The sequence below is a fragment of the Ursus maritimus genome, unplaced genomic scaffold (genome assembly GCF_017311325.1).
Source record: "Ursus maritimus isolate PB19 unplaced genomic scaffold, ASM1731132v1 scaffold_1, whole genome shotgun sequence".
Lineage (NCBI taxonomy): Eukaryota > Metazoa > Chordata > Mammalia > Carnivora > Ursidae > Ursus > Ursus maritimus.
Genome location: NW_024423343.1, coordinates 31,487,550 through 31,513,830, shown reverse-complemented (window position 1 = coordinate 31,513,830; position 26,281 = coordinate 31,487,550). Strand labels below are relative to the sequence as shown.

The window sequence follows — 26,281 nt, the reverse complement described above, 5'->3', positions numbered from 1 at the left end:
GAAGGAGGGCAGTTTCATCATGGATTCTGAGGTTGGAGATTTTCTCCAAGCAACTTTTCTATCCCCAGTAATGCATTAACAGCTGTTGTTCAGCAGTATGACTGAGTCTGAAATAAACTTTGTAAATATACGTAACAACACTCCTGGATTTAAAACTCTATACACTGGTACTCCATATCAAATACATTTGTGAACTAGCCCATGATATTGTCCCCTCTAACCACCATAACAAAATTTATTTTATAATTTAGACATTAGGTCCAGCTCTGGTTTTAAGAACCTTGCTGAAGTAACCAGGCCTGCTGTCAGTCTATAGAGATGTCTTCCTATTGGCTGTCAGCATTTCAAACTACCTGGGATGCTCGAAGAACTGGATCCTGATTTAATGCTGGAGCTGGATAAGGAAGTCCAATCATAAGCTGACTCTGTCCTCTTCAAGGCTTCTTGATAGTTCATGTAGAGCTGTTTCCCGTACTAAACAGAAGGCAGTAAATTATGACATCTGAACATTACTGGGTATGATACAGATGGATGAGGTAAGAAAGGGGGATACTTTTCTGTTTACTGATTCACAGTTTGCACTAAAATTAATACCTAAATTAAATCAAAATTATTTTTAATACCAGTAAATTACCATCAAATCTTATTTATCCTCATTTTAAGAAAGGCAGCAAGAAGTTAACACTTGATTTGTTCATTATCGGTATAGTTTTTTTGGTTATTCCTAATACAACTTTGATTTTATACCTATCATAAATTTTATTTTCACTTAATGGGCATAAATATTCCTTAAAATTTTTTCAAAGGCTCTTGTTTTACAGCACTTTTAGGTCCACAGCAAAACTGACAGGAAGGTAGAGAAACACAATCTCATTTTCAACATTCTCCACCAGAGGGCGCATTTGTTTCAATCGGTGAACCTACATTAACACATAACAATCAACGTCCACAGTTTGCCTTAGGCTCACTCTCGGTGTTGTACATTCTATGGGTTTGGAGAAATGTATAATGACATGTATTCACCACTACAGTATCACACAGAGTATGAATATTTTCACGGCCCTAAAAATCCTGTGTCCTGCTTATTTATTCCCCTATTCCCACCCTGAGGCGATTTAATTCTCAAAAAATTTCTTTTGCTTAGGCTAAACTCTGCTATATAAGAATCATATAATGTGTTCTTCAGAGACAAAATAAATCACTCTGGTGCTACACAAGCTTTTACCAGCAGTATTATTCCAGGGATACCAACTGTTAAATGTTTATCCCCTAAGACATTTAAAACATAAAACTTATTAGGCCTCAGAAAACACTGACAAAATCAAAAACATGAAATGATTAGGATAATTGTCATGACAATCAAAACTATATCATGAAACACCTCATTATTCTATCATCAAACCAAAAAGAACACCCTACCTTTGCAATGCGGATACCATTGACCCACTGATGCAGGGTCCTCACATCATCACAACAAAGGTACTTGATGTACTGAGATTTCTTCTGGATCTGTGGGTGCTGCAAGATTAAAGGCAAAACCCAATTCAGTACCCTGAAGAACTGAAGAAAAACTCTATCAAAGCTTAGACCCTAACAACAAGTGACAGGCCATCAGAGTTAGGGCCAAAAATAATCTGTACCCCTTATATTATGGCCATAAGGCCAAATAAAATGGCCCATAAGTATTTTTACAAAATAACTACAAAGCAGGGCACCTGGGTGGCTCAGTTGGTTTAGCAGCCAACTCTTGATTTTGGCTCAGGTCACGATCTCAAGGTTGTGAGACCCAGCCCCTACTTAGGATTCTCTCTCTCCCTTTCTCTCTGTCCCTCCCCGCTGCTCTCTCCCTCTCAAATAAATAAATAAATAAATAAATAAAAATTTAAAAAATTGAAAAAATAAACTACGAAAAAACTTGTGTTACATTTTAGGTCAAGATATGCAAGTTAAAAAATACCTTCATAGCACAGCAAATCCCCAAATACCCCTTCTATATTTCAGAGAAACACAGTCCATCAAGGTTAACAAACTCAACATAACTCTTCATCTATAAGACTATGAGAAGGGAAGATATTGATTTCAATCTTAACCCACTGGAATCAGGAATTCAGAAGACTCCAAATGAGAGGGTGTTTGGTAAAGCTTCTAGCACTTCTGTGGAGGTGAACCAGTGGGCGGGGTGGGTGAGGGCACCAAACCTGGGACATGAGAGGGCGCTCACACCTGGTGCAGTGGTGCTCCCTGTTGCATGGTCTAAGGACTGCTCTGCACCCTATCTGCCCACAGCACATGCCCTCCAGGGACTCAGCAGCTTTTCAACTGCATCATCAGATTCAGTTTTCACTTTTCAGCTGCAGTTTGGATGGGAGGTGACTGACTAGACCAGCTACACAATGCAAGTGCTAGAGAACAGACTTAAGGTATTTTAACTCCACTGGGCCACAACGACTAGTTCCCTGGAAAGAAAAAACCCTAAATCACACTTGGTTCTGGATGTAATGGCTGTTAATTATTACTTCTCTTTTCAGTTATTCTGAAAAAAAATTTTTAAATGGCTACATGTTACCTGGGGAAATATTTAAGATTATATTAAATTATAAGAGGCTTTAAAGATTCCCTAACCACATTTGTTGTGGAATCCATGAGATCAATAAAATAAGCCACCTGGATGAGTTCTCAAGGCTGCAGAAATAGATGACCACCCAAATAAGTTAGGTATCTGCACTGTTATAGATTAATCTTGGGGCACCTGGGTGACTCAGTTGGTTAAGCATCAGACTCTTGATTTTGGCTCAGGTCATGATCTCAGGGTTGTGAGATCAAGCCCCACGTCAGGGTCCACGCTGGACATCAGCCTGCTCAAGATTCTCTCCCTCTGCCCCACTCTGCTTGCTCTTGCATGTGCTTTCTCTCTTAAAAAAAAAAAAAGGTCAATCTCTTTGGTCTACAATGGGAGAAATTTAAATCCATTTATTCTATTCTACACATTGTTTTATAGTGCTCAGCTCCTATAATAAAACATTTAATACCAAAACCAATTTAGTTATTAAAGGCTACAGTGAAAGTTTTAAACAATAAATCATCAACAAAAAGAGGCTGGCAAACAACGTGGATGAACTAGAGGCTATTATTCTAAGCGAAATAGAGAATGACAAATACCACATGATTTCACTCTTATGTGGAATTTAAGAAACAAAACAGATGAACATAGGAGAAGGGAAGGAAAAATAAGATGATAACAGAGAGGGAGGCAAACCATAAAAGACTCTTAACTATAAGAAACAAACTGAGGGTTGCTGGAGGGGAGAGGGGTGGGGGGGTAACTGGATGATGGCCATAAGGAGGGCTCTTGATGTAATGAACACTGGGTGTTACATGCAACTGACGAATCACTAAATTCTACCTCTGAAACTAATTTGAAAAAAAGGGGGGTAGCCAAACAATACTTAACAGTTGTCTCTCCTAATACTATAGGTTCTGCAGCCTTCTCTTGGAATATATTCCTTCATCCTTATTAAATCACATTATAATAAACCACCATAGCAATCTTGAAAAAGCAAAGAAAGACAGGTAGAGGAGATGAATTTTTCCACAGAAGAAGGAAGGGGAATTTTATCTCATTCATTCATGCAACCGGTATTTATTGACTGGGAACTATTTGCCAGATCTTTAAGTAGGTGTTGGGATACACTGTGAGCAAAACAGAAGAAGCCGCGGTTCATGCAGAAGATAAAATGGGATGGCTGAGAAAGGGCTTTCGTCGGTATTACCAACTAGGGCTTCAAGAGTGGCTGTTCTATTTCCTGTGTCACTCAGGCACCACCTATGGGGTAGGTTTTGGACATCTGAACAAGGGGCTACAGAGGGCTCTCAGTCTTTACCACTACCCCCTCTCTTTATGGTGATTCATAAGCCATTCTTGACTGATTCCTTCCATTTCCTGAGAGCAGGGCTACCCACCATGCATGGGTGTTCAGCTGTAGCGTGGCCCTGCCTGAGTGTGTACTACTCATTCTATACACCAAGGGAGTGTTTTTATCAACACAACATCAGAGAAAATCAAAGAGAAACGATCTTCTATCCTTTTCTCCTCATTTCTCTAACCCGGGAATCCAAACACCACCACAAAGAATAAAAAAAAAAATTTTTTTATTTACTTATTTAGGGAAAGAGAGAGAGCGTGCACACATGCAAGCAGGGGTGGGGCAGAGGGAGAGGGAGACAGAAGAGAATTCCAAGCAGACTGAGCTGAGCAGAGCCTGACATGGGGCTCGATCGCACGACCCTGAGATTATGAACTGACCCCAAATCAGGAGTTGGGTACCTAACCAACTGAGCCACCCAGGCACCCCTATGATATGCCTAAGTATCTGCAGATCACTTGCTTAAAGTTCATTTTAGGACGCCATAAACTAGTCTTTTTCAACCTTCCACGTAATACAGGCATCCCTTCTCTAGCCTTCATTATGGTCACCCAGGCTCTGCATCAATTCCTCAGGTAGTTGCCTCTTCCATCAATATATTATTTCATTAAAAGTGACATTTATTGGAACATGTGGCTGGCTCGATTGGTAGAGGATGTGACTCTTGATCTTGGAGCTGTGAGTTCGAGCCCTACAGTAGGTGTAGAGATTACTTTAAAAAAACGTGTCATTTATTGAGCACTTAGTATATACCAGGCATTATACTAAATATGTCACATATGTTAATTAGCCCATTCCCTCCTCAGGAAAACCCCATGAGTTACCTATTACTATCTTCATCAAATGAAGGGAAACTGAGGCACACAGGGGTTAAGACAGCTAAGTTGCTCATACATTCATGCTTATTAGTTAAATAACCAGAATTTGAAACCATGCCATCTCATTCCAAGCCCTGTGCTAATTATAACGTCATATTTCTGTCTTATTAGTAGTGAAACCTTCTTCCAAATGTGCTGCCTCTCTCCGCTTTTCCCCACAATATCACAACAAGAGGGGCAGTTGCGTGGCTCAGTGGGTTAAGTATCTGCCTTTGGTTCAGGTGATGATCCCAGGGTCCTGGGATAGAACCCAAATTGAGTCGGGCTCCCTGCTCAGTGGGGAGTCTGCTTGTCCCTCTCCCTTCCCCTTGCTTGTGTTTTCTCTCTCTCAAATAAATAAATAAATAAAATCTTTAAAAAAAATTAAAAATCACACGAGCTAAGAGCAAGTATGAAGGAGACATTCTTTGCCAAAAATCAGAAGCTTAACATTTAGATTCTTATAGATTCCAAAGAGAATATATAATCAAATTGCTCCCCTTAACAATTAAAGCTATTAAGAAAGAAAGGTCATTATTTCATTTTTAAAATGATGTTGATTTGGAAAGTCTCCATTATCTGATACAAGATAAAAAAATTTGAGAATTTAAAAAAAAAATAAGAAAACGGTAAGAAATTCTGGATTACTATTTGCCATCAGATTACTTTTTTCTGTTTATGCCACAAATCAGATTGAGACAGAGAATTCTTAAAACTATGCCCTAACATCACAGTCCAAGTGCCAAAGGAAAACCACTGAATATATACTACCCACTTACTGCTTTGGGAACAGAAATAGGCTTGAAAATTAATTCTCTCACTAACATGCAAGAAGTTAAAAAACAAAATATGTAACAGTCCATCCTATTACTTCTACCATTATCGCATATAACATCTTTCTTTTAATAACAGTGTTTGAAAAGTTCATGTTCATATTCTAATCTCTAATCTCTAACCATTGTTTCCTTCTTACCTAACATAAATTACTTTGCCTCATTCCTTTAGGAATGAAAATTTAGACCTGGCTAAGGTGAGTTGTATTCCAACAATTACTGTGGTGTATGTATTTTAAAAACACAGGTTTCCTTTAAGAAACTTATATACATGCATACACATGTCCAACAAGCATGAACCTCTTTCAGATAGATAATAGATAACATATGTCCTATTTATTCCTTCATTGTCATATCTCATGAATAAGCTCTTACCATCATTTTTATTACTACCTTAAAAAAACTAATTACTAAACAACGTGTTTTATTACTCCCTACAAGTATATTTCCTGTATCCTGCATTTTACTGGAAGAACTCCGACTCAGTTGTTAGAGCCCAAAGCTGATAAATAGGATCAAACCCTATAAATATTTACATTTGCATACATCTTGTGTGGCAGCATTTCTTGGTTTATTAGAACTCATGCACAAGAATAAAAATACTTACCGAGGCAAAATCTAGTAGAGACTTTTCAGGAAAAAAATGCTAATAGTTGTGTGGCATCAGGAACACTGATCCCTCTAAACCTCAGTTTCCATATCTGAAAAATGGGGACTCTAGAACAGATCTGTGACACTGATGTGCACAGTGCTTCTAGTGCAGTGTCTGCCACCCTAGAGTTCTTCAATAAATGATAGCCATTATTTTTACTACTATTTGTACCTAGTGGTATGGTTTATTTCAATACCTTGAACATTTCTAAATATAAATAAGTAGGCAATATGAATATATGAATTTAGCTAAACCTACTTTACTAAAAGCAAATATGAAATACATAAATTATTATATAAACCAACAAACAAAAACCCCTTAGAACAAAAATATTCTTAACCTAAGAATTCTATGAGTTGCAAAAGGCATTAAAATAATAGTCAGTGGTCATAATGAATTTTGGCTCTAACACACACTGCTGGTTGCCTTCCCCACAGCTATCCCCTCTTCCCTACTTCTTTTCTTAAAGAGCCCCAATTTTGTCTGGATGTCTGTCTACGCCTTATGTCAGGGTGTGAATTCTAACTAGGCTAAGCCAAAAACACTGGAATAAACTTAACCAAAGGAGGTGAAAGACCATACTCCAAAAACTACAGAACACTGATGAAAGAAATGGAAGATGACACAAAGAAATGGAAAGATATTCCCTGCTCATGGATTAGTAGATATTAAAATGCCCATACTCCCCAAAGCAATCTACAGCTTTAATGCAATCCCTATCAAAATACTAATAGCATTTTTCACACAACTAGAATAATATTAAAATTTGTATGAAACCACAAAAGACCCCAAATAGCCAAAGCAGTCTTGAAAATTAAGAACAAAGCTGGAGGTATCATAATCTCAGATTTGAAGACATACTACAAAGCTGTAACCAACAAAATAGCATGGTACTGGCACAAAAAAAGAGATCAATGGAATAGAATAGAGAGTTCAGAAATAAACCCATGCTTATATGGTCAATCTATGCCAAAAAAGGCAAGGATATACAATGGGGAAAAGACAGTTTCTTCAACAAATGATGCTGGGAAAACTGGACAGCTACATGTAAAAGAATGAAACTGGGCCACTTTCGTACACCCTCCACAAACATAAACTCAAAATGGATTAAATTAAAGACCTAAATGTGAGACTTAAAACCATAAAACTCTTAAAAGAAAATACAGGCAATAATCTCTTAGACATTGACCCTAGCAACATGTTTTTGAATGTTTCCTCAATCAAGGAAAAATAAAAGAAAAAATAAACTATTGGGACTACATCAATATAAAAAGCTTTTGCACAGCAAAAGAAATCATCAACAAAACAAAAAGGCAACCTACTGAATGGGAGAAGATATTTGCCAATGATGTGTCCATTAAGGGGTTAAGATCCAAAATATATAAATCAATTAAACATCAATTAAAATTCCTAAAAAGAGAAACGTGTTTACCTTTAGCACCAGACAATAATCTGTAGGTGCTTTGTATTTGTTCCGGTAGTCCTGTCCATAATAAACATTGACATGATCCAGTTGGAGAAAGCACACCAGTTCCCGAGAGACCTAAGATAAAAACACCCAAAAGACTGCATTAACAATAATGTATAAATAAGCAAATATCATACTTGGTAACAGTTTCTAGTTGAGAATAAAAACTTTACCAAGTGGAAACCAGTCTATTTTACAGATGACAAGACAGTGAGATTCTCTATAAATGTTCCTTCTTTAACCCAGGATACAACAAAAAAGCAGTCCATTTCACTTACTGTCTGCCATTCACAATGAACACACACTTGCTTGGAAAGGGTGGTATTTTAAGGAGACTTTAAATATAACATAGTATATTAAATACAATATAGCATAGTAGAGCTCTGGAAAAAAAGCAAGAAAATATGTAGTTCAGTGCTCATAATGCATATCTCAAGTACAATGATTCTTCAAGACAGGGTTTCTTCACCTTAAATAGAGGCAACAAAATAGGCCTCTCAGGAGGGTGGTAAAGCTTGGAAGAGAGGATGTTGCAAGGACTTTAAAACAGTGCCGGCCCCCGCTAAGCACAGAAGCGGCAGCTACCAAGGGGGCCCTTAGCAGGAGCATATTATCCAAGAAAGGCTGAAATGCCTATAATCCCAGAAAGCTATTCTCCCCATACAATAACAAGCAAAAACTACTCTGAAAGAAGTTCTGAAAATAATAAATAAAAGTATGATTTCAAATGTGGCAAGAGAACCGAAACGGGTCCAATGAATGACCAGACAGTGAACACTTGCAGGTTTCTTCTTTATAACAGATCAATAAACAAAGCAAAGCAATATTCTGCGTGTCCTACAAGAGTTGAAACAAGGGACCCCTGAGAGGCTCAGCTGGTTAAGCATCTGCCTTCGGCTCAGGTTGTGATCCCAGGATCCTGGGATCCAGTCCCATATAGGGCTCCTTGCTCAGCGGGGAGACTGCTTCTCCCTGTCTGCCACTCCCCATGCTTGTGCTTGCGCGCGCTCTCTCTTTCTCTCTCCTACTCTGTGACAAATAAGTAAAATCTTTAAAAAACAAAAAAAGAGTTGAAACAAATCAGAGCCTGGATTTATCTTGTCAGCATACTTACTATAAATTAAAATCAACTGTCAAAATGAGGAAGCTCAAAAGTCAGCAGAGGGGACACACCTTTGCTTTTCCTTTAGGGACATAGTAGATACCAGATGCTCGCAAGAGAAAATAGCGCTTTTTCCAGGACTTTTTGCCATCATCTTTCAACCACAGGACTCCTTCAATTTCTGGTACAGTTACAGAACTTCCACAAAAACATTCCTAAAATAAGATGATGATTTGGAAAGACATGTGATCTTTGGATTCTCAGAACAAAATTGTGTTTACTCCTATGAAGTTCATACTATAATTAAACCAAAATGGTTTTGGTATTAAAGCCACATTGCTAATATTACCTCAATGAGAACTTTGTATTCTAAACATCATATAGATTCATTTTGAAACTACTATGGCAATTCCTACGAACTTTTACCTAACACTGTTTTGAAAAATCTAACATTGTCGACTGAGCTGCATACAGCAGGATCTAAATGCATCTGTACAGCACAGTAACACCAAATTTAATAAAAGTGTCAGAGTTAACATAAGCACTGGACTTTATTTTTCTCCAAATTAACAACACATTTAGATTAGCTGTCAAACTAAAAAAGAAAGCAACATGCTAAGTGAGTATAAATGCTCACAATTTAAAAACTGTATCAATTTATATGACTCTAAAAGAGGACATTTATTTTTTAAATATTTAAAACTAGGTTGAAAGGAATGTAAACAAACCCAAAATTATGAATTCTAATGTCCCTACTTAGATAAAAATGTAATTAAAAAATCAATCATGTATTTGGTAAAAGAAAAACAGAAATCCTTTTTACTGAATATTAACAAAGGACATTTTGAGCCTAAATAAACTATTCCCAAAATACAGAGAAACCAGAATTATAAAGAGGACTTTTAATGGTAGCTGTTATCCCTATGAAAAAGTTGAGCGCTGATCTTCATCTTCCTAATTGCCTTGTTGCTAAGAATTCATTCTGGTTTTCAAACATACTAACTTCTTTTATTTTAGTTCTCTAAAATCAGCAAAGGCCAAAAAGCTAAAAACTGAATTATGTTTGAATTTGTTTTATTAAAATAAGGGGATATGTATTTTAAATGATCATTATGATTTTTTAATTGAGTTATTTAAAGCTAAGGCTTGAAATATTTTGTAAATAACTAGTATATTCAAATTTCTCTCTGGGTGAGCAGATAAAGCACCACAATCATGTCCTTCCCGGACCAGCCTTTTTCCCCACTTGTCTGCTCCTAACAGCTCATGATGCCTTTTAGTTCACCAATATATTACTTGGCAAAATAACAGTTTTTAAGAGGTTCTTCAGTGGCCTAACATTCACACAGCTGAACTCTCCCCCTCAGGCTATGGAGGAATATAGGCTTCTCTAGTTACAAGTGTAATCATGAATATATAGTACTGACATACTTGACTTCAAAAACGGTGGTTAATATTTTAATATTACAATGTGCAGGAAAAAACTGGGTCGGGGGAGTGAAGAGTCATACCTCCAATAGCACTTCTTTATTTCTATCTGCCATTTCAGCAGTTTCCTTTTTCCCCAGAAGATAATTCTGGAAAAATAAATAAATGAAAGTTAAAGATACACCCACTCTATTATTCCCTTGGGATAGGTGCATATATGATTTCTTCTAGAGATATAGTAACTGGCTGTATAGAATGACAGGAATACTGCTTTGAACATTAACTTGTGCCTGAGCACCGTTGCTAAAACGCTTAATGCTGGCCTTCTTACTTTAGCCATCATCTTGAATTATTCCATAAACTGCCCTCCCCCAAATCCTGAGATGATTCCACATCCCACAGCTGACAAATGTTATGTACAACTAATGAAAGGACCTGAAAGGTTTACAGATTAAGTACAATGAGTAAGGCAAATTTCCTTAAAATATGCTAAGCTTAACTGACCCAGATGCAGGAAATTTATGTTCTGCCTTTGAAAGAAGAAATCCCCAAATCTCTGAGACTATCATAATATCACTTGCTTGCCTCAACTAAAATCTGAATTCTAACTATTAGCCTTAAAACTTTTTTGCAATCACCTATAAAAAAATCTACTGGTATTCCCAAATGTGTATTATTCACTAAAAATATCCAGTAAAGATGTGTCATGATTAAGCTGTCTGAAGGATATTTAATACTTTTAACACTGCTATTTTTCATTACTATTTATACTACTTTTTCTCTCATCTACTGATTTTTATAAAATATTTGTGTATTAGGAATTATTAACTCAAACATTATTCTGGAATAAACAAAGATGCCAAATAGGGTTTTAAAGGTAACATATATTTAAAGTAGAACCATTTATAATCAAGGTTATTGAGTTTTTTTTTTTAAAAGATACTAAAATAAAGTGTCAACTGGATAAACGGAGGAAGTAGAGAACTTAAATATGTAGTACTTTTCTTTGATGGATGAGAAGGTCACCAAGTAAATAGCTGGGTTCAACAGCTCTGGATTACAAAAAGCAGAAACCTGGTAACTCCCTGGAGTTACTTCTGCTGCCCCAAGGGCTCACCCCATCTGGCTCTGGGTGACTGGTAATCTCTTTGAGGTCTGACACCTGGGCCCCAGAAGACTTTCCACCTCAGCAGCAGTAAATGTTCCCATGGGGTTTTGCAACCATAATGCTCCAACCAGGTGGCTGCCAGTGTTTTTAGCTCTGTTAACTTAAAAGTAATAGAATAATATAAGGGGAACATTTAGAAATCATGATCTCTATAAGATACTTGGCCTCACCTGTGGGTTTTTGAAAAGTGCATATTTTTCTATACGTTCCATAAATATAAGCTTGTTTTGGCTATCTCTTGTCCAATTAAGAAGATTTTCAACCAAGTTTTCATGGTCTTCAAAGATTCTCTCTGTCCCAAGATACAATATCAGTATTTTGTTAGTATTCATCAGAACCGCATCAAAGACATGAAACCTTGTGAAGTAATTCCAAGCAGAACCACAGAATTTTACTTGACATTATAGCTCTTGGCCCTTAGAAATGATCCGGTCTTCCTTCTATTTTCAAATAAGGAAACATGCCCACTGTGTTAACTGACTTCAGGAAAGTCACACAACTGCTACATGGACGAACTGGGACTAAAATCTAGTAGGTCTTCTGTTAGGTCTTCCTCAGCCTTCAGCCTTTTCCCATCCACCCTTGAAAAAACAAAAACCAGGGGTGCCTGGGTGGCTCGGCCAGTTAAGCATCTGCCTTCAGCTCAGGTCATGATCTCAGGCTCCTGGGATTGAACCCCTCCCTCCCTGCTTAGCAGAGAGTCTGCTTCTTCTCCCTCTCCCCTAGCTTGTGCTCTCTCTAAAATAAATAAATAAAATCTTCAAAAAAAAAAAAAAAAAGACACTGTAGCCAATTACATTAAAGGTAGTAGAGAAATATTATATGTATGGGTCTTTAACCTATAGCCATGGACATATTCCAAAAATTAGTATCCAAACATCTTCTCTGTATCATGATGCCACACCTATGAACTCAAACCTTTCCAATTCTCTAAGAATAGTTGTATTATTAGAATACATTTTATACATGTTAATAAACTAATAACTTATATTTTAGTTTTGGGGGCTATGTATGTGTGTTCTGAGAAAAAAAGGGTTATTAAATTTTTATTTCTCTGGAAACCACTGTGAAATATTTAAATACATAGGTACTAAGAGTAATGCAAATACTTTTAAAAATAAAATATAATGTTGAAATTGATTACTGATTCAATAATACCTAATAAAATTACAATTGCCAGGTTGCTATAATCACACAATATTATAAAAAGAAAACTCTTTTAAGAGTCAATGATGGCATTAAAAATGAGGAATTTTTAAAATTAGAAAACACCATACTAAACTACAAATCATAAGAAATTAAGATTTAGTACATCTAGCTAAAAATAAAAAAGATGGGCTTTATGTTTTCCCTAAAAGTCAAATGCTGGTATAAGAAATTCAGAACAAGGGGCGCCTGGGTGGCACAGCGGTTAAGCGTCTGCCTTCAGCTCAGGGCGTGATCCCAGCGTTCTGGGATCGAGCCCCACATCAGGCTCCTCCACTATGAGCCTGCTTCTTCCTCTCCCACTCCCCCTGCTTGTGTTCCCTCTCTCGCTGGCTGTCTCTATCTCTGTTGAATAAATAAATAAAATCTTTAAAAAAAAAAAAAAAGAAATTCAGAACAAATGTGAATAAACAGAATGGTCTTAGTAAATGTGTCTATCTATGCAGTTATTTGAAGGGAAAAAGTATTTTATTATTTAAAAAAAAAAACTGTTTTAGCCATAAGAAGATCTGAAGTGAACTGGAAATGATCTTGTATCCAAAGAATTCTCAAAATACGTGGAGGAAAAAAAAAGATAATGTAAAAAGCTAAGGCTATATGTAGGAAAAAAAAAAAAAAAGATGACTCAAAGTGCTTTAGTTGACATGAAAACTATCAGGATTGCATAGAAATTAAAAAGGTAAATAAAGCAATTAGATTACTAACCCATTTGTAATTCAGAGATGGTTTCTACCAGCGACCAGTCTAAACTATAACCGCAGTGGGATTTGTCCATTAGGTTATCCAGCACTTGTCTCACTGTCTGCCTCTCATCCACCATCATTGTTTTAGAACTATCGTCAGACATGTGGACTCTAATCACCAGCTATAATAGGTAAAAAGGAAATTAAATACAAACCAAAAACTAGGCATTATAGAAATTTCTTCCAATATCAAGTAATGTTGAGTAATGTTCTTATTTAAATATAAATTAAAACACAAATAATGACTATATTTCGCAAGAAAGATACTCTAAAATTAGGTATCAAATAACCTACCTAAATGAACTGAAAGCATTTTTAAAATTATAATAACAGGTAAGACTATAATAAGACTATTTTGTTTTACTCTTTTAGGAGAATTTAAAACAGAAAGCTATTTCTTTATAATACATTTTATTTACAAAGAACACATGTAAAAAATATATTAGGAAGAAATATCCCTGTACCTCTCCGTATCTTCAAGGTATATTATATAAACAAGGCAATTCTTCATAAATCTGATTAAAAAAAAAACTGATAAAAAAAATCCCAAACCAGGAAAAAGCCCAAATATCACCTTTTTCACTTGCGCCTCTTTAATTTTCTCCAGGGCAACTCTGATCTTCTCAGCTTTCAATTTTGCTGCCTGTTCTTCCTGTGAACACAAAGCACTGCAGATAAACTAATGATAAAATAATGAGAATTTCTGAAAAGCCTTTTTATCTTAAGGATGTTGCCAATATTGAATTTCAGTAAGAATATAACTTCACATACTTATATAGAGCACATTTAAAAAATAACCCTGTTCACAAAGTGAGAACAGACATAGTACAAAGGAACATTTTTAAGATGCAGACTTGAAGATCTCTTATATTAAGACTGGATTCCATCTTCTGGAGAAAAAGAAATCTGTGATATAGCAAATTAATGAGTTTGATTCCATCAATCTGAAGCAGGTGAATTTCAGGCAGGAGAAACAGGAGTGTATAATGGGCTATGTGCTGGCCTGCCAGTTTGCCGTACCTGCACAGTCCCTTGACTCTTAATTTATACCCGCCTCCGAAGTATGGGGAATCTTCTGCATACTAATGTTTTGTTCTGTTATATTGAAAATGTATCATCATCATAAAACAGCAAAAAACAGTATCAATTTATTTCTTTGCAACTACATAAAAATCCTTAGTAACAAACATAGGTATGTTCTCATCAATATACCAATGCAAACAGAGGAGGATGCATTATACTCTAGGTTTCATTTTCCTTTGAAAAGTACACAATATAATCAATGTCTATGGTAGTAAACTCAAATTTGTTTCTATTAATTCACTGATGAAATTTTTTAAATGCTAAATATAATTTTCTAAATATTTAATTTCTAGTAACTTCTTTATAAAATTTAGATTATATAGTATTAAAATTATCAAGAACTATAACTATAGTTACACCACTGTTTTTTCCTAAAATAACATACAGTATTATAATACCAGTACTTACTTGTACTTTCCAGCAATAGGCCATTGTACACTGTAGCCTTAATCTCCAGTTGAAAAAAACTCATGTAAGTAAATCTTCGCTTTTTATGAAGGATTCTTTCTAACTCTAAGCTTTTGATTACTCTGGAAAATATCTAAGAAAAATATACACTGCCATCTTATATATTCTTATATTTAATATAAGACTAAAAAGAAAGACCTAGTTATATCAGCCGATCTTACTTGCTCTGGGTTATGATTAAAAACCATCCATGTCATACTCTAGGCTACCTTCCCTCATTTCAAGCTTAGTGGTTACTACTCTGTAGAACAGAGAAAACAGTAGTTAGAGAAGACAGTGGGCTTGTTTGCCAGAAATCGGATCCTCTTCAATGAAAGGAGCCAGTGAATTAACATAATAACCAAGGTGTGGAAATACTATCTGTAAACCCAATTAGACAGAGAACAAAGAACTTTATTTTAACAATGGAGGGGGTAAGGTAAGACTTGATTCTTAGACTATTCCAGATATATTCATTTGAGTAAAAGATCAAATCACTGTATCTCTGCCTTTATGCAAATAAACAATATAATTATAAAATATGTTGCCTGTGTATTTTAAAATAATTTTTTTCTTTTTAACGCAGGCTGTACAATGAGAAAACTACATTACTGCCATTAAAACTCTCATTTTTTGGAATAATGCATCTTAGATAAACAAATCATTGTTAGTTAAATTACCAAACCCTGTGTTTCTGATGAGTATAGCACTACTTTAGAAAGGAATTTTGAATACTAGCATTTCCCAGTGGTTTCATGAAAGCAGTTGACAGGTGGTTTTTTTGTTTTTTTGTTTCAATTTTTTTTGGAAGAGAAAGAGGGAAGCAGGAGCTTTATGAATGTTTTCTCAATGGGATAATGATCTACTGTTTCTCATGGCTCATTTGCCACATCTTTGTATTAGTATGAAGGGCTGTTACAGAGAGGAAAAATTTACCAAGGCATATTTTTCAAGTTTTACTTCATGTCTCTGAAAAGCAAATTTTAAATCTCAAAGTCTGACAAGGAAAGACTGATACATAAAATCAATGCTTTGTGTAGTTGGATATAAACATGGACTTTTAAAAGGCCAAATTCTTTTATAACATTATAATTATTCTGCAGAAGTTAAAAAAAAAATTGTCCCCAAAGCCAAAACACATTTTTAAGAGAAAAAGAATATTCAGGAGAATAAGACAAGCCACAGACTAGGAGAAAATATTTGCAATTTATCAGACATATCTGATAAAGGACTAATTATTTAAGATATCCAAAGAACTCAAGAAAATGAACACTCCAATAAAAAAACAGGTAAAAGACATGAACAGACAACACCAAAGAAGATATACAGATCGCCCCATGAAAAGATGCTCAATATCATTTGTCTTTAGGGAACACCAAATTAAAATGAGATACCACTACAGAACCTATTAAAATGGCCAAAATCCAAAACACTGAAAACATCAAATACTGGTGAAGCAGAGGATCAACAAGAACACATATATTGCTGGTGGGAATGCAAAATGGTAGAGCCACTTTGGAAGACAGTTTGGTGGTTTCTTATAAAATTATACATGCTCTTAATATGATCCAGTAATCATGATCCTTAACATCTACCCAAATGAGGTAAAAACTTAGCTCCACCCAAAAATCTGCACATAGATGCTTCTAACAGCATTATTTATCATTGCTAAAACTTAGAAGCAACCCAGATAGCCTTCAGGAGGTGCATGGGTAAACTGTGCTACATCCAGACAATGGAATATTACTCAGCGCTAAAAAGAAATGATCAAGACATGGAAAGACATTAAGGAAACTTAAATGCATATTACTAAGTGAATGAAGCCAATCTGAAAAGGCTGCATGCTGTATGATTCCAACAATGTGACATTCTGAAAAAGGCAAAACTATGGCGATGGTAAAAAGATTAGTAGTTGCTAGGGGCTGGGGAGAAGGAGGGATGAATAGGTGGAACACAGCACTTTTGTACAAGTGAAGCTATTCTGTATGACACTACAATGGTAGATACATGTCATTACACATTTGTTCAAATCCATGGAATGTACAACATGAAGAGGGAACCCTAATGTAAACTATGGACTCTGGGTGATAATGATGTGTCAACAAATTTCATCAGTTGTATCAAACATACCACTCTGATGGGGGATATTGATTATAGGGAGGCTAGACATGTGTGGGGGGCAGGTAGTATACGGGAAATCTTTGTACTTTCCCCTCAAATTTACTGTGAATCTAAAACTGCTCTAAAAAATAAAGTTTACTTTAAAAAGGAATATACAAATTTAAATATAACATCCTGATATTGGTTATAAATATAAAAATAGTATTTTCATACTCCCACTGTAGTGTAATATTATTTGCCAAATACAACGTAACACCACCAGTGCTATCTTTTGAAGGACTGATATAAAAAGTTGTTAAACTGTAAGAATAGTTTAAACTAAGTTTCTGTTCTACAGGCTAAGAGGAAAAATGTTGACACACTGGAAGAAAGGATTAAGGAAACAAGAGATTCAGTACAACCATTTAACATACATTAAACAAATTAGATTTCCTAGCCATCAATAAGAAACCATCTTTTCGTAAAGCAAAAATAGGTGGGGCTATTTTAACATTCAAATTTAGTTATTCCATTTGCTCAAAATACTACTCTTTAATAACTACATAAATTGATCTGTTTTAAAACTGTATCAAATTCAAATTTAGGAGGTATGTGCTTAATTTCACGTAGGCAAATTTTACTTTATTCTTCTCCAGTTTATTAACGAAGATGGTCCTTGCTAGAAGTTTTCTGAAGAAACAACTGATCAAGATACCTCTTACTTTTAGAGTCAGAATATCATCACTAGAACAAAACTGAAAATAAAAATACTTATATCAAATTGCAAGATTCATAGTATTTTATGCTTCCCATGGATAACCTCTTCCTCAGAAAGTTTGATTTTTACCTACATTACCATGGTAGATATATTCATATCTTTAGTTTTAACCATTACAACCAAGGAGAGGAAGAAACTGTTTTAAGCTCATACAGTGTGCAATATAGGAAAGATCAATAAATCTTTGCTGATGTAATTAGACTACATAGGAAGAAGACATCTGATAGTTTACTTATAAAGGCAAGGTAAGTCTATGTTCAATGTCTGCAGCCTAATTTCAATACAAAGAGCAAAGCTTTATTCATCTCATGTTCTCTTTTTGCTAATGCAGACAACCTCAGGTCTTAAGCCTTCTGCCCTCTTATCTTCTGACTACCCCTTTCTTCCCATTGTTTGTCCCACAGCCATCCTCAACATAAGTAAAAGATAACTCACACATACAACAACTTTCTCTTCTACCCTGTCTCTTAAAAGAGCGAAAGACAACCCATTTTCTACCTGAAAAACTCCTGTGCAGCTATCAATAACCATCAAATGCCAAGCCTCCTAAAATTTACATAAAGGACAAAAACTTGGTGAAGATCTTATGATTAAATGAAAGCCAATGCTGTGGTTACAAAGTGTTAAAGCATTCTCTTGAGTGTGAAATTAGAATACTGACAGAGTGACAGTTGCTAAGAGATAGCCAGTGAATTCCTTCAACTAAGAAATTATTAAGGCTTTGTACATAGGTTCAGAACAAATCCAGCTGAAATTAAGGGGCTCAAAAGGAATCAGCAGTTTCTTTGGGATCTACTTGATTTCACATTTTACAACAATAAAAAAAGGTATATAAATTTAAAAAGGTTCAAAGAAAACTTGGAGCGGTAATTAGTTCACTGCCCATGAAATGCTCTACTCTATAAAATTACTTAGAGCCAAAATAGTGACAGTAACAACTACTCTACTTCCCTGACACTGATAGAGTCTCACTGCGAAGAGAACTAACATCAGCTGAACACCTAAAACTTGCCACATACTATGAGGCATGTTACACATGGTATCTCACTTAATTCTCAATACTATCACTATTATTAGGCCAATATCACTATTACATAGATTGTACTGATTACGGCCCAGAAAAGCTAATCTAAGATCACACAGGCAATTACCAAATGACTAACTACTCATTCTCTCCAATGTCACAGTTCCCTTTGTTTGTAAGGGTATAGCACAAACTAATGCGATAGCAGTAAATAAAAACTACTTGCCAAAAATGAAAGACTTACATTAATATAATAGCACTTTCATAACTTCTCTGAAGCAAGGAAAATGGTGGTTAACATTACAACAGTTCTTGAAGGTCACTAAAGGACCATTCTGTGGCAGGCTTGGGTCTGACTGCAGGGGATAGAGTCCCTGCTTTCAAGGAGCTTACATTTAATAAGAGAAAAGACAATAAAGAAATAGATGTGTGGTAAGTCAGTCAGGGATAAGTCCTATGGAAAAAAATACAGCAGAGTAGAGGAGTGAAGAATGACAAACAATGCACTGTTAGATGAAGAAGTTAGGGAAGGCATTTAGAACAGTATCCAGAGATTTAAGGGCATCAGATCAGCAATATGTAACCTTTGCCCAGTGCACCCATTTATGGTGCTAATGCCATTCCTAGAAGAAACTGGCTGGCATTGTTTTTGCAGAGATTCCCAGCTCAGAGCTGTATGTGGGATAGTTATTTCATTAATAGTGGTAGAGTGACAACTGGATTTATGATGGAAAAAAAAAAACCACAAATAAAACAAAACATCCTTTTGCTGCTTTGGCCTAAGCACAGTGCTACTGATAGTGCTACTATGTTCATTCTACTGTGTACTAACTACTGGGTGTTACAATGTCTTAGTTTGGGAAAGTGTATATCAGAGGTGGGGTAACTGGGGCACCATGCTTTTTGGGTAATGGGAGCCAGACTGCCACATGGCTGGCATGCAAGACGTGTAAACCTATTTCAGTTTCAAAACAGCCAAGTGCTCTGATATTGAGGGCACTGACACTGAGGCTTCTGCAGCTTGGGTTACCTAGGAATTTCTGCTACCTCCTTGACTCCATGCCCCATTCCAGCCTAAATGTTTAGTTTCTATGCTAGTGAATCACATTCCTGATCAAATTTCTTATATGTAAGCAGGGTAGTATGGAGGAAGCTGGAGCCAGATGTTGGCTACATACACCAGCAATTCCAGCACTTGGGTAATGGGAGAAGAGCAGATCCAAGCAGAGATGACTCTGATGCTGCAGTTGGTATCACTGTCTCTTGGGCACAGGGAGATGAGAAGTTACTGACTGCATTTATCCATAACTTGCAAAGAATAACTCTCCCTGTGGTAGGAACTTTGTATTGTTCACTGCTATATCTCCAGGGTTATGAACACAGTAGGCATTCAGGAAATACCTGTTGAATGGATGAAGTTATTCTCTTCAACAGTTTGCCACTGCATTGAGAAGCAAAACACAAACTCCTTAGCATGCCTTGAATAATCTGGTTCCTGCCTACTTCTCCAAACTCAAATCCAGACACTCATTCCTATATTCATTGAACTACTATGGCTCCAGCAACATAGCCTTTTTTCAGCTTCTCAAACCTGCCAAACTCTTCTCCCTGGGCCTATCTACATGGAACACTAACCTTCACCCTCCAGCTGGCTTTTCATCCTTCAATCTTTAGGTTAAATGGTACCCCCTTAGAAGGGCCTTTTCTGATCTTATCATCTAAAGGAAACAGACCCCTAATACTCTCCCCAGTATTCTCTAATGCTTTACCTTTGCTTCCTCCATAGCACTTAACAGGATTTAGAATGTTTATACTTGCCCGTTAATATTTTTTATCTAACTTCCTAAGCAGACTGTAAGCTCCTGAGGGAGGGGGGAATGTCGTTTTATACAAAGTTACATCCCAGACCCAGGATAGTACATGACTCAACAAATATTTGTTCAATAAATAAACAATGGAAATGGTAAAATATTACATCTGAGAGCAGTATACAAAATGGACTGGAGGAAGGAGAGGCAAGAATGAAGAGACCAGTATGGTAGCCCGGATAAGAGATTAGGAGCCTATTTTAGGGTGGTGGCAATGGGAACAAAATGGATGGGTGAACTTAATCCTGCAAATTCTTCACTAGAGCTTTAAGGTATTAACTGTGACGAAGAAAGGCACCATGGATGGTAAAGGGCTCGCACCTTGGTAACCAGGAGAGTGGCAGCATTCTGAACAGAACAGCAATGTCACAAGAAGGATATAAATTGTGAGGCAGCAGGGTGAGTGTAGGTAAGGAAGCTAGAGATCTGTGGGACTGGAGGTGCTGGTAAATTGCTGGTAATCTTCCAAGAAATACCTGATAGCGACCTAGAAAGATGTTGCTCTTACGTAGAGAGATCTGACCTAGAACAGAGATCCTATTTGAAGTTATGAGTGTAGATTGCAGGGAAAAAGGAAAGAACTTTTGCTATGGTTATAAAGTATAATATGGCTATTATCCACTTAGACTTCTACATTTCCCTAATCTTAAGCTGTTTCTACCCCATTCCTAGATCTACTTTAAAGAGAAACTCAAGAGAAAGGGTTTTACTGATAACTCCTGGGTCTTCTCTTTGAGCTGCTTCTCAGGGAGATTTTAATTACAGCCTTATTACCCCCTTTCATAAATTTATAAGATTAATAAATTTAAAAAAAACCCACCTCAGACACAATAATAGCTTAAAGACATCATCCATAATCACCATCATATTCCAAAGAAACTATCTATAACCAAGTCTGATATTCTTGAATTTAACATTATTTAAATAAGATAATGAAATAAAAACATGACTTGAAAAGAGATCAAAATCTGTTCAGCTCCCCTGTTCTGTTATTCCTTAGTTAATAATAATAATGGCTAAAGGATTTTAAATTGATATAAATTATCAGCCCAGTGAAAATCCAGTTGGACTGATTCAAACCATTCTGAGGGCAGAGAACTGAGAACTTAAAATTGCAGCCTTCTCTTCCAATTTGATTAAGCTAATGTAAAGTAAGATTCTGTTTATATAAATAAATGTTTTAATTAAACAAGGTGTTTATATTAAACAAGGTCTTATTTAATATAAACAAGAATCAGAAAACAAAATTTGCTAAAGAAACAGCATGGATAACCACTAGTAACAATAGTTAAAACTAGAGCAATGTTTTTAGACTTTAAAATGAAGTAAAATGTTAAACTAGAAAAAGTGCAACATATTTGGGAAGATGGTCAGGTATTTACAATATTTACAATATTTTCTGATAGTGAGAGATTTAGAATATTAAGTCATTATATCTTAAGTCATTAAGATCAGTAAATAATTACCTTCAGTAAGAGAAAAAAATAACTATAACAAAGATGCTGAAATAAGAAAGCATAATCTGAGAAATCTGAGAACACAATCAAAACCAGAAATTATATTCTACCTGAAAGACAATATTTACATGCAGGTGGAAAGAAGAAATATCACCTTGGTCAGCAAATGAGAAGGTTTTCCTGCAATGTTTCTCAGAAGAAGGGAGGTTTCCCTGTCCAGATAGGAGTGCTTGTGCAGAAAGAGAGAGAGAAAAACAAAAAAGCAACAGAAGTCAGTGGAGGTTTTATGTGTTTAAACTATACAGTAGACAAAGAATGATTCTCTATCATTAACCTCATGTCTTTTTCCTACGATGAAATGTGTCCATAAGAAAACTTTAAAAAGGAAAAACAAAAAACAAAAAAGAAAAGGAGGGGGAGACAGACACAATCTATGCCAATAGGCATGCCCTCGCTGACTCCTGACAGTCCCTCACTCTGTGAAAACGGATCATGCCTGCACAGATCACAGAGCCAGCTTGTCTTCTAGTGCAATGTTTGTGAGTGCTGTACACATAGCACAGATAAATAGGTGTTGAAGACCAGTGACTAAACATGATCCTCTTATTAAAGCCATTAGACCTATATAGCTTTAAGTAGTATATTCTTGTGAAAACAGAATAAGACTTTTAAAAACTTTAAAAAAAAAATTCTGCACTTCTGATCAATTCAATGACAGCTACACCAAAAGAAAAAATGTCCATAAATATTTTGCCTACTGGATATTACCTGTTTTCAGTAAAGTTTATTAATTCACACTAATATCAGAATACTAATAAGACTATATTGCACAGTAAAGGACTTAATATAGCAAATGACATGAAAAAATTTTAAGTATAGGTCCTCTAAATTGATTAAATTAATTCAAGCAATTAATATATTTTCATAAAAATCATTTGTGAATAACAAAGGCCCTAACTATCCTTTTTCCCCCTTAATAACTTTTTAGTAACATGTTCAAGGTAAGTTTATGCAATTGTATTTAAACTCACAGAGTATAAATTAGAGCTGTTTCCATATAAATAATTCAGACTTGCCTGTCCCTAAATAATTCTGATTAGCACCTATTTTGTAATGCTATGTAATTACTAATCACCATTTAAAACAATACATTAGTGGGGTGCATGGGTGTGCAGTCGGCTGAGCATCCCACTCTTATTTGTGGCTGGGGTCCTGATCTCAGGGTCGTGGGACTGAGCCTCCACACGGGGTCTGTTCTCAGTGTGGGGTTGCCTTGGGACTCTCTTTCCCTCTCCCTCTGCCCTTCCCCCCCACCTAAAATGAATAAATCTTAAAAAATTAAAAAAAATACATTGGTGCAGCTGAGTGGAGTTATGGAAAATATTCTACGATGTTATATTTTATAAATCTATATATCAAGTTGTTCTTGAGAAAAAAGTTCTTTGGAAAGAAATACTAGAGCAGCACCCACTCTTAGAAAGTTCATTGTCACAGATAATAAAACACACTACTTCAAGATTAGAAACACTGTTAAAGAATATTAGTTTAATCTTTGGTCATATCTACACTATGTTGAGTTTGCTATACAGTATTTCATTGCCTATGTATTTTTTTTGCTTTTTTTAAAATACAAGATGAATCTTATAAGTATACCTGCCCTTTTCATCCACTCCTGCAAAAACAACAACAAAGAAAAAAAAACCTGAGGTTAAAAAAATTGGACATATTCATCAAGATCAACACTAATAGGGTCAAACAATAACAAGAACAGAGACAATTATCTCTAGATCCTCATTTACCTAAATGGTATAATCCTCCTGAAGGTAAAGATGAGTTGGCTTATCCAAAAGACATGAGGCAAGAGAAATTTCTAAAAATTCAATTCAATTTGAGGTTAACATCAGCTAAGACCAGGGAGAAACTTGGAAAGACAATTAAAAAGAGCAACTTCAGTTTTTATTGCTCTTATTCCCATTCATTTTTTGCTATTCACATGTAATGGGAACAAGCTATTCACGACTTACTCACTAGCAGGGAGGGAAGCCAGGCCTGCATGTTTTCTCTATCTAAGCTATACGTATTTGTAGCAGAAGAAAACGAAAACCTAGAAACCACAAGCAACAAACTCCTTCCTTCAATAAATGCCTTACTTTATCTATCTTCCCCTAATGGTGCCAGCCATACGCTGCTCTAGAATTCCTCAGAAAGGGGGGCAGGGTGTCGAGAGAATTTGTTACCGGAGAAAGATGCAAGTGGGATGAGAAGAGTGGTATGCTGAGAAAAGAAAAGGACACAGTGGTTTGGGCATGTCCTTAAATCAACCTCTGTCTTGGAAATGTTGCTGATAACAAAAATGCACATCACTTCATTTAAATAGAGCCTTCTTACATTTTCTTTCATTCACCACTAACAACACAAAGTCAGTGGCTTATTTTTAATCCATTTCACTGGTTTATTAGCGTATTTTCTTTCTCTCTTCCACTTTCCACTTTACTCAATTATTGATTAGGTTTCAGCTTTGAGCCTGGAACCATGCAAGGCACTGGAGATACAAAGGTGACCAGGATAGGCATTCCTTGCTCTCACAAAGCTTAGAGTCTAATAGGGAGATTAACTGACAACTATAATATGTGTTAAGTGGTATGGAAGCAAGTTGGAGGTACAGTACCTAATGCAAAATCAGGGGCTCAGGGAAAGTATTTCTGAAAAAGCTTAGGGTCCTGGAACATGTGTAAGAAGCAGCTGGGGGTTCAGTGGGAGGTAGAGAGAGAGCAAACAGGGATATCAGAAGTTCTAAAAGGGGTAGTATTGCCTTCAAGGTCACAATTAAAAAAATGGGCATATTTTGGGCTGTCACAATGAAGAGGAGAGGGGTGACATTGGTATTTATTAGGAGAGAATGAGAAATGCTGGATGCCCTGCAGCATGGAAAAATGTCACATAATAGCAACAAAAGTCCCACAACACATATGAACTTTTATTGTCTTTATATGGAAAAATTGCATAGATGGGAAATGCTGTTCATAACACAATCTGAGCTTAGAACCTAACTCAAGTCAAATGTATGGAATATTTTAAATACGATGTATTTCTGCATGATTTAATATTCAATGACTTTTCCATAAATGCTATTTACCCTGTAAAACAAATGGAGGGAAGCCTGCACTTTCTTCTGTCCAGAATTTACCAAGAGTTATTCATTATGTTGGAAAATCATTTCACCAATGGAAACCCAGCTTGAAGAACTGCCAATACCAAAACTGGCAGCATCAGTGTGCATTCTGTCACATGCAAGTAAATGACAGGAGACATCTGAAATTCTTTTTCACAGAATAACTAAATACTATTAAATTAATGAAACAATATGAAATGCAAGAATTCTTGAGCTTTATTAATAAAGACGGTTTAAAAATATTCCACGTTACTATGTCTTACTTAAAATAGTTACAGCACAATGAGAAATTTAAACTGTAAAAATAAACAGCAAAATCATTTTATCACTGCCTCATCCAAAGTTAAAAGATAGGGAATGGTTTTATCAAAATTATACATAAGACTTTGGCACCTGGGTGGCTCAGTCTATTAAGTGGCTGCCTTTGGCTCAGGTCATGATCTCAGGGTTCTGGGATCAAGTCCCACGTTGGCTCCCTGCTCAGTGGGAGTCTGCTTCTCCCTCTGACCCCCCCATGCTCTTTCTCTCTCTCAATAAATAAAATCTTAAAAAAAATTATACATAAGACTCATTTGTAAAAATTTTATACTTCCCCATTTTCTTTTGTTTGAGTCTATAAATTGTCTCAGCACATTATCCCTATTTTGTTTAAGGCTATTTTCTCTATTACCATATACAGGTATGTTTTGTCTGCTATTATATGTCACAATATGTTTTAGTTCTAGGTCCACTTCTGCTTTCTCTATCCTGTAAAAAATGATTTCTGATCTTTTCACTTGTCTTAAACTCAAATTATAAGTATATAAGTATGATTATGTCATATATAAGTATGATTATGTCATTGTGTCTTTTACTACAGTGGTGGCCAAACATTTAAAAACTCAAATACATTATTATATTATAAATTACTTTTTGGTTATTCTCCTCCATCATGGGTATTAGAGCATTAAATTCATTTTAAAAAGTAGGTAT

At 35.8% G+C, this 26,281-nt stretch overlaps 2 protein-coding genes across 2 annotated transcripts in view; one reads left to right on the top strand and one right to left on the bottom strand.

Annotated features, from left to right (window-relative positions):
• ABI2 (abl interactor 2) overlaps positions 1–347 on the top strand; it is a 130,672-nt gene extending 130,325 nt beyond the window's left edge. The window contains exon 11 of the mRNA XM_008687391.2: positions 252–347. Within this exon, the coding sequence (XP_008685613.1) occupies positions 252–258 (7 nt within the window). The 3' untranslated portion in view covers positions 259–347. The remainder of the gene's footprint in view (positions 1–251) is intronic.
• The window catches only part of RAPH1 (Ras association (RalGDS/AF-6) and pleckstrin homology domains 1), a 91,467-nt gene that overhangs the window by 14,098 nt on the left and 51,088 nt on the right, over positions 1–26,281 (bottom strand). The window contains exons 5-12 of the mRNA XM_040641795.1: positions 13,955–14,032; positions 13,343–13,502; positions 11,602–11,723; positions 10,347–10,412; positions 8,907–9,050; positions 7,698–7,808; positions 1,420–1,518; positions 354–474 (exon numbers count right to left, since the gene is read on the bottom strand). Of these exons, the coding sequence (XP_040497729.1) occupies positions 354–474; positions 1,420–1,518; positions 7,698–7,808; positions 8,907–9,050; positions 10,347–10,412; positions 11,602–11,723; positions 13,343–13,502; positions 13,955–14,032 (901 nt within the window). The remainder of the gene's footprint in view (positions 1–353; positions 475–1,419; positions 1,519–7,697; positions 7,809–8,906; positions 9,051–10,346; positions 10,413–11,601; positions 11,724–13,342; positions 13,503–13,954; positions 14,033–26,281) is intronic.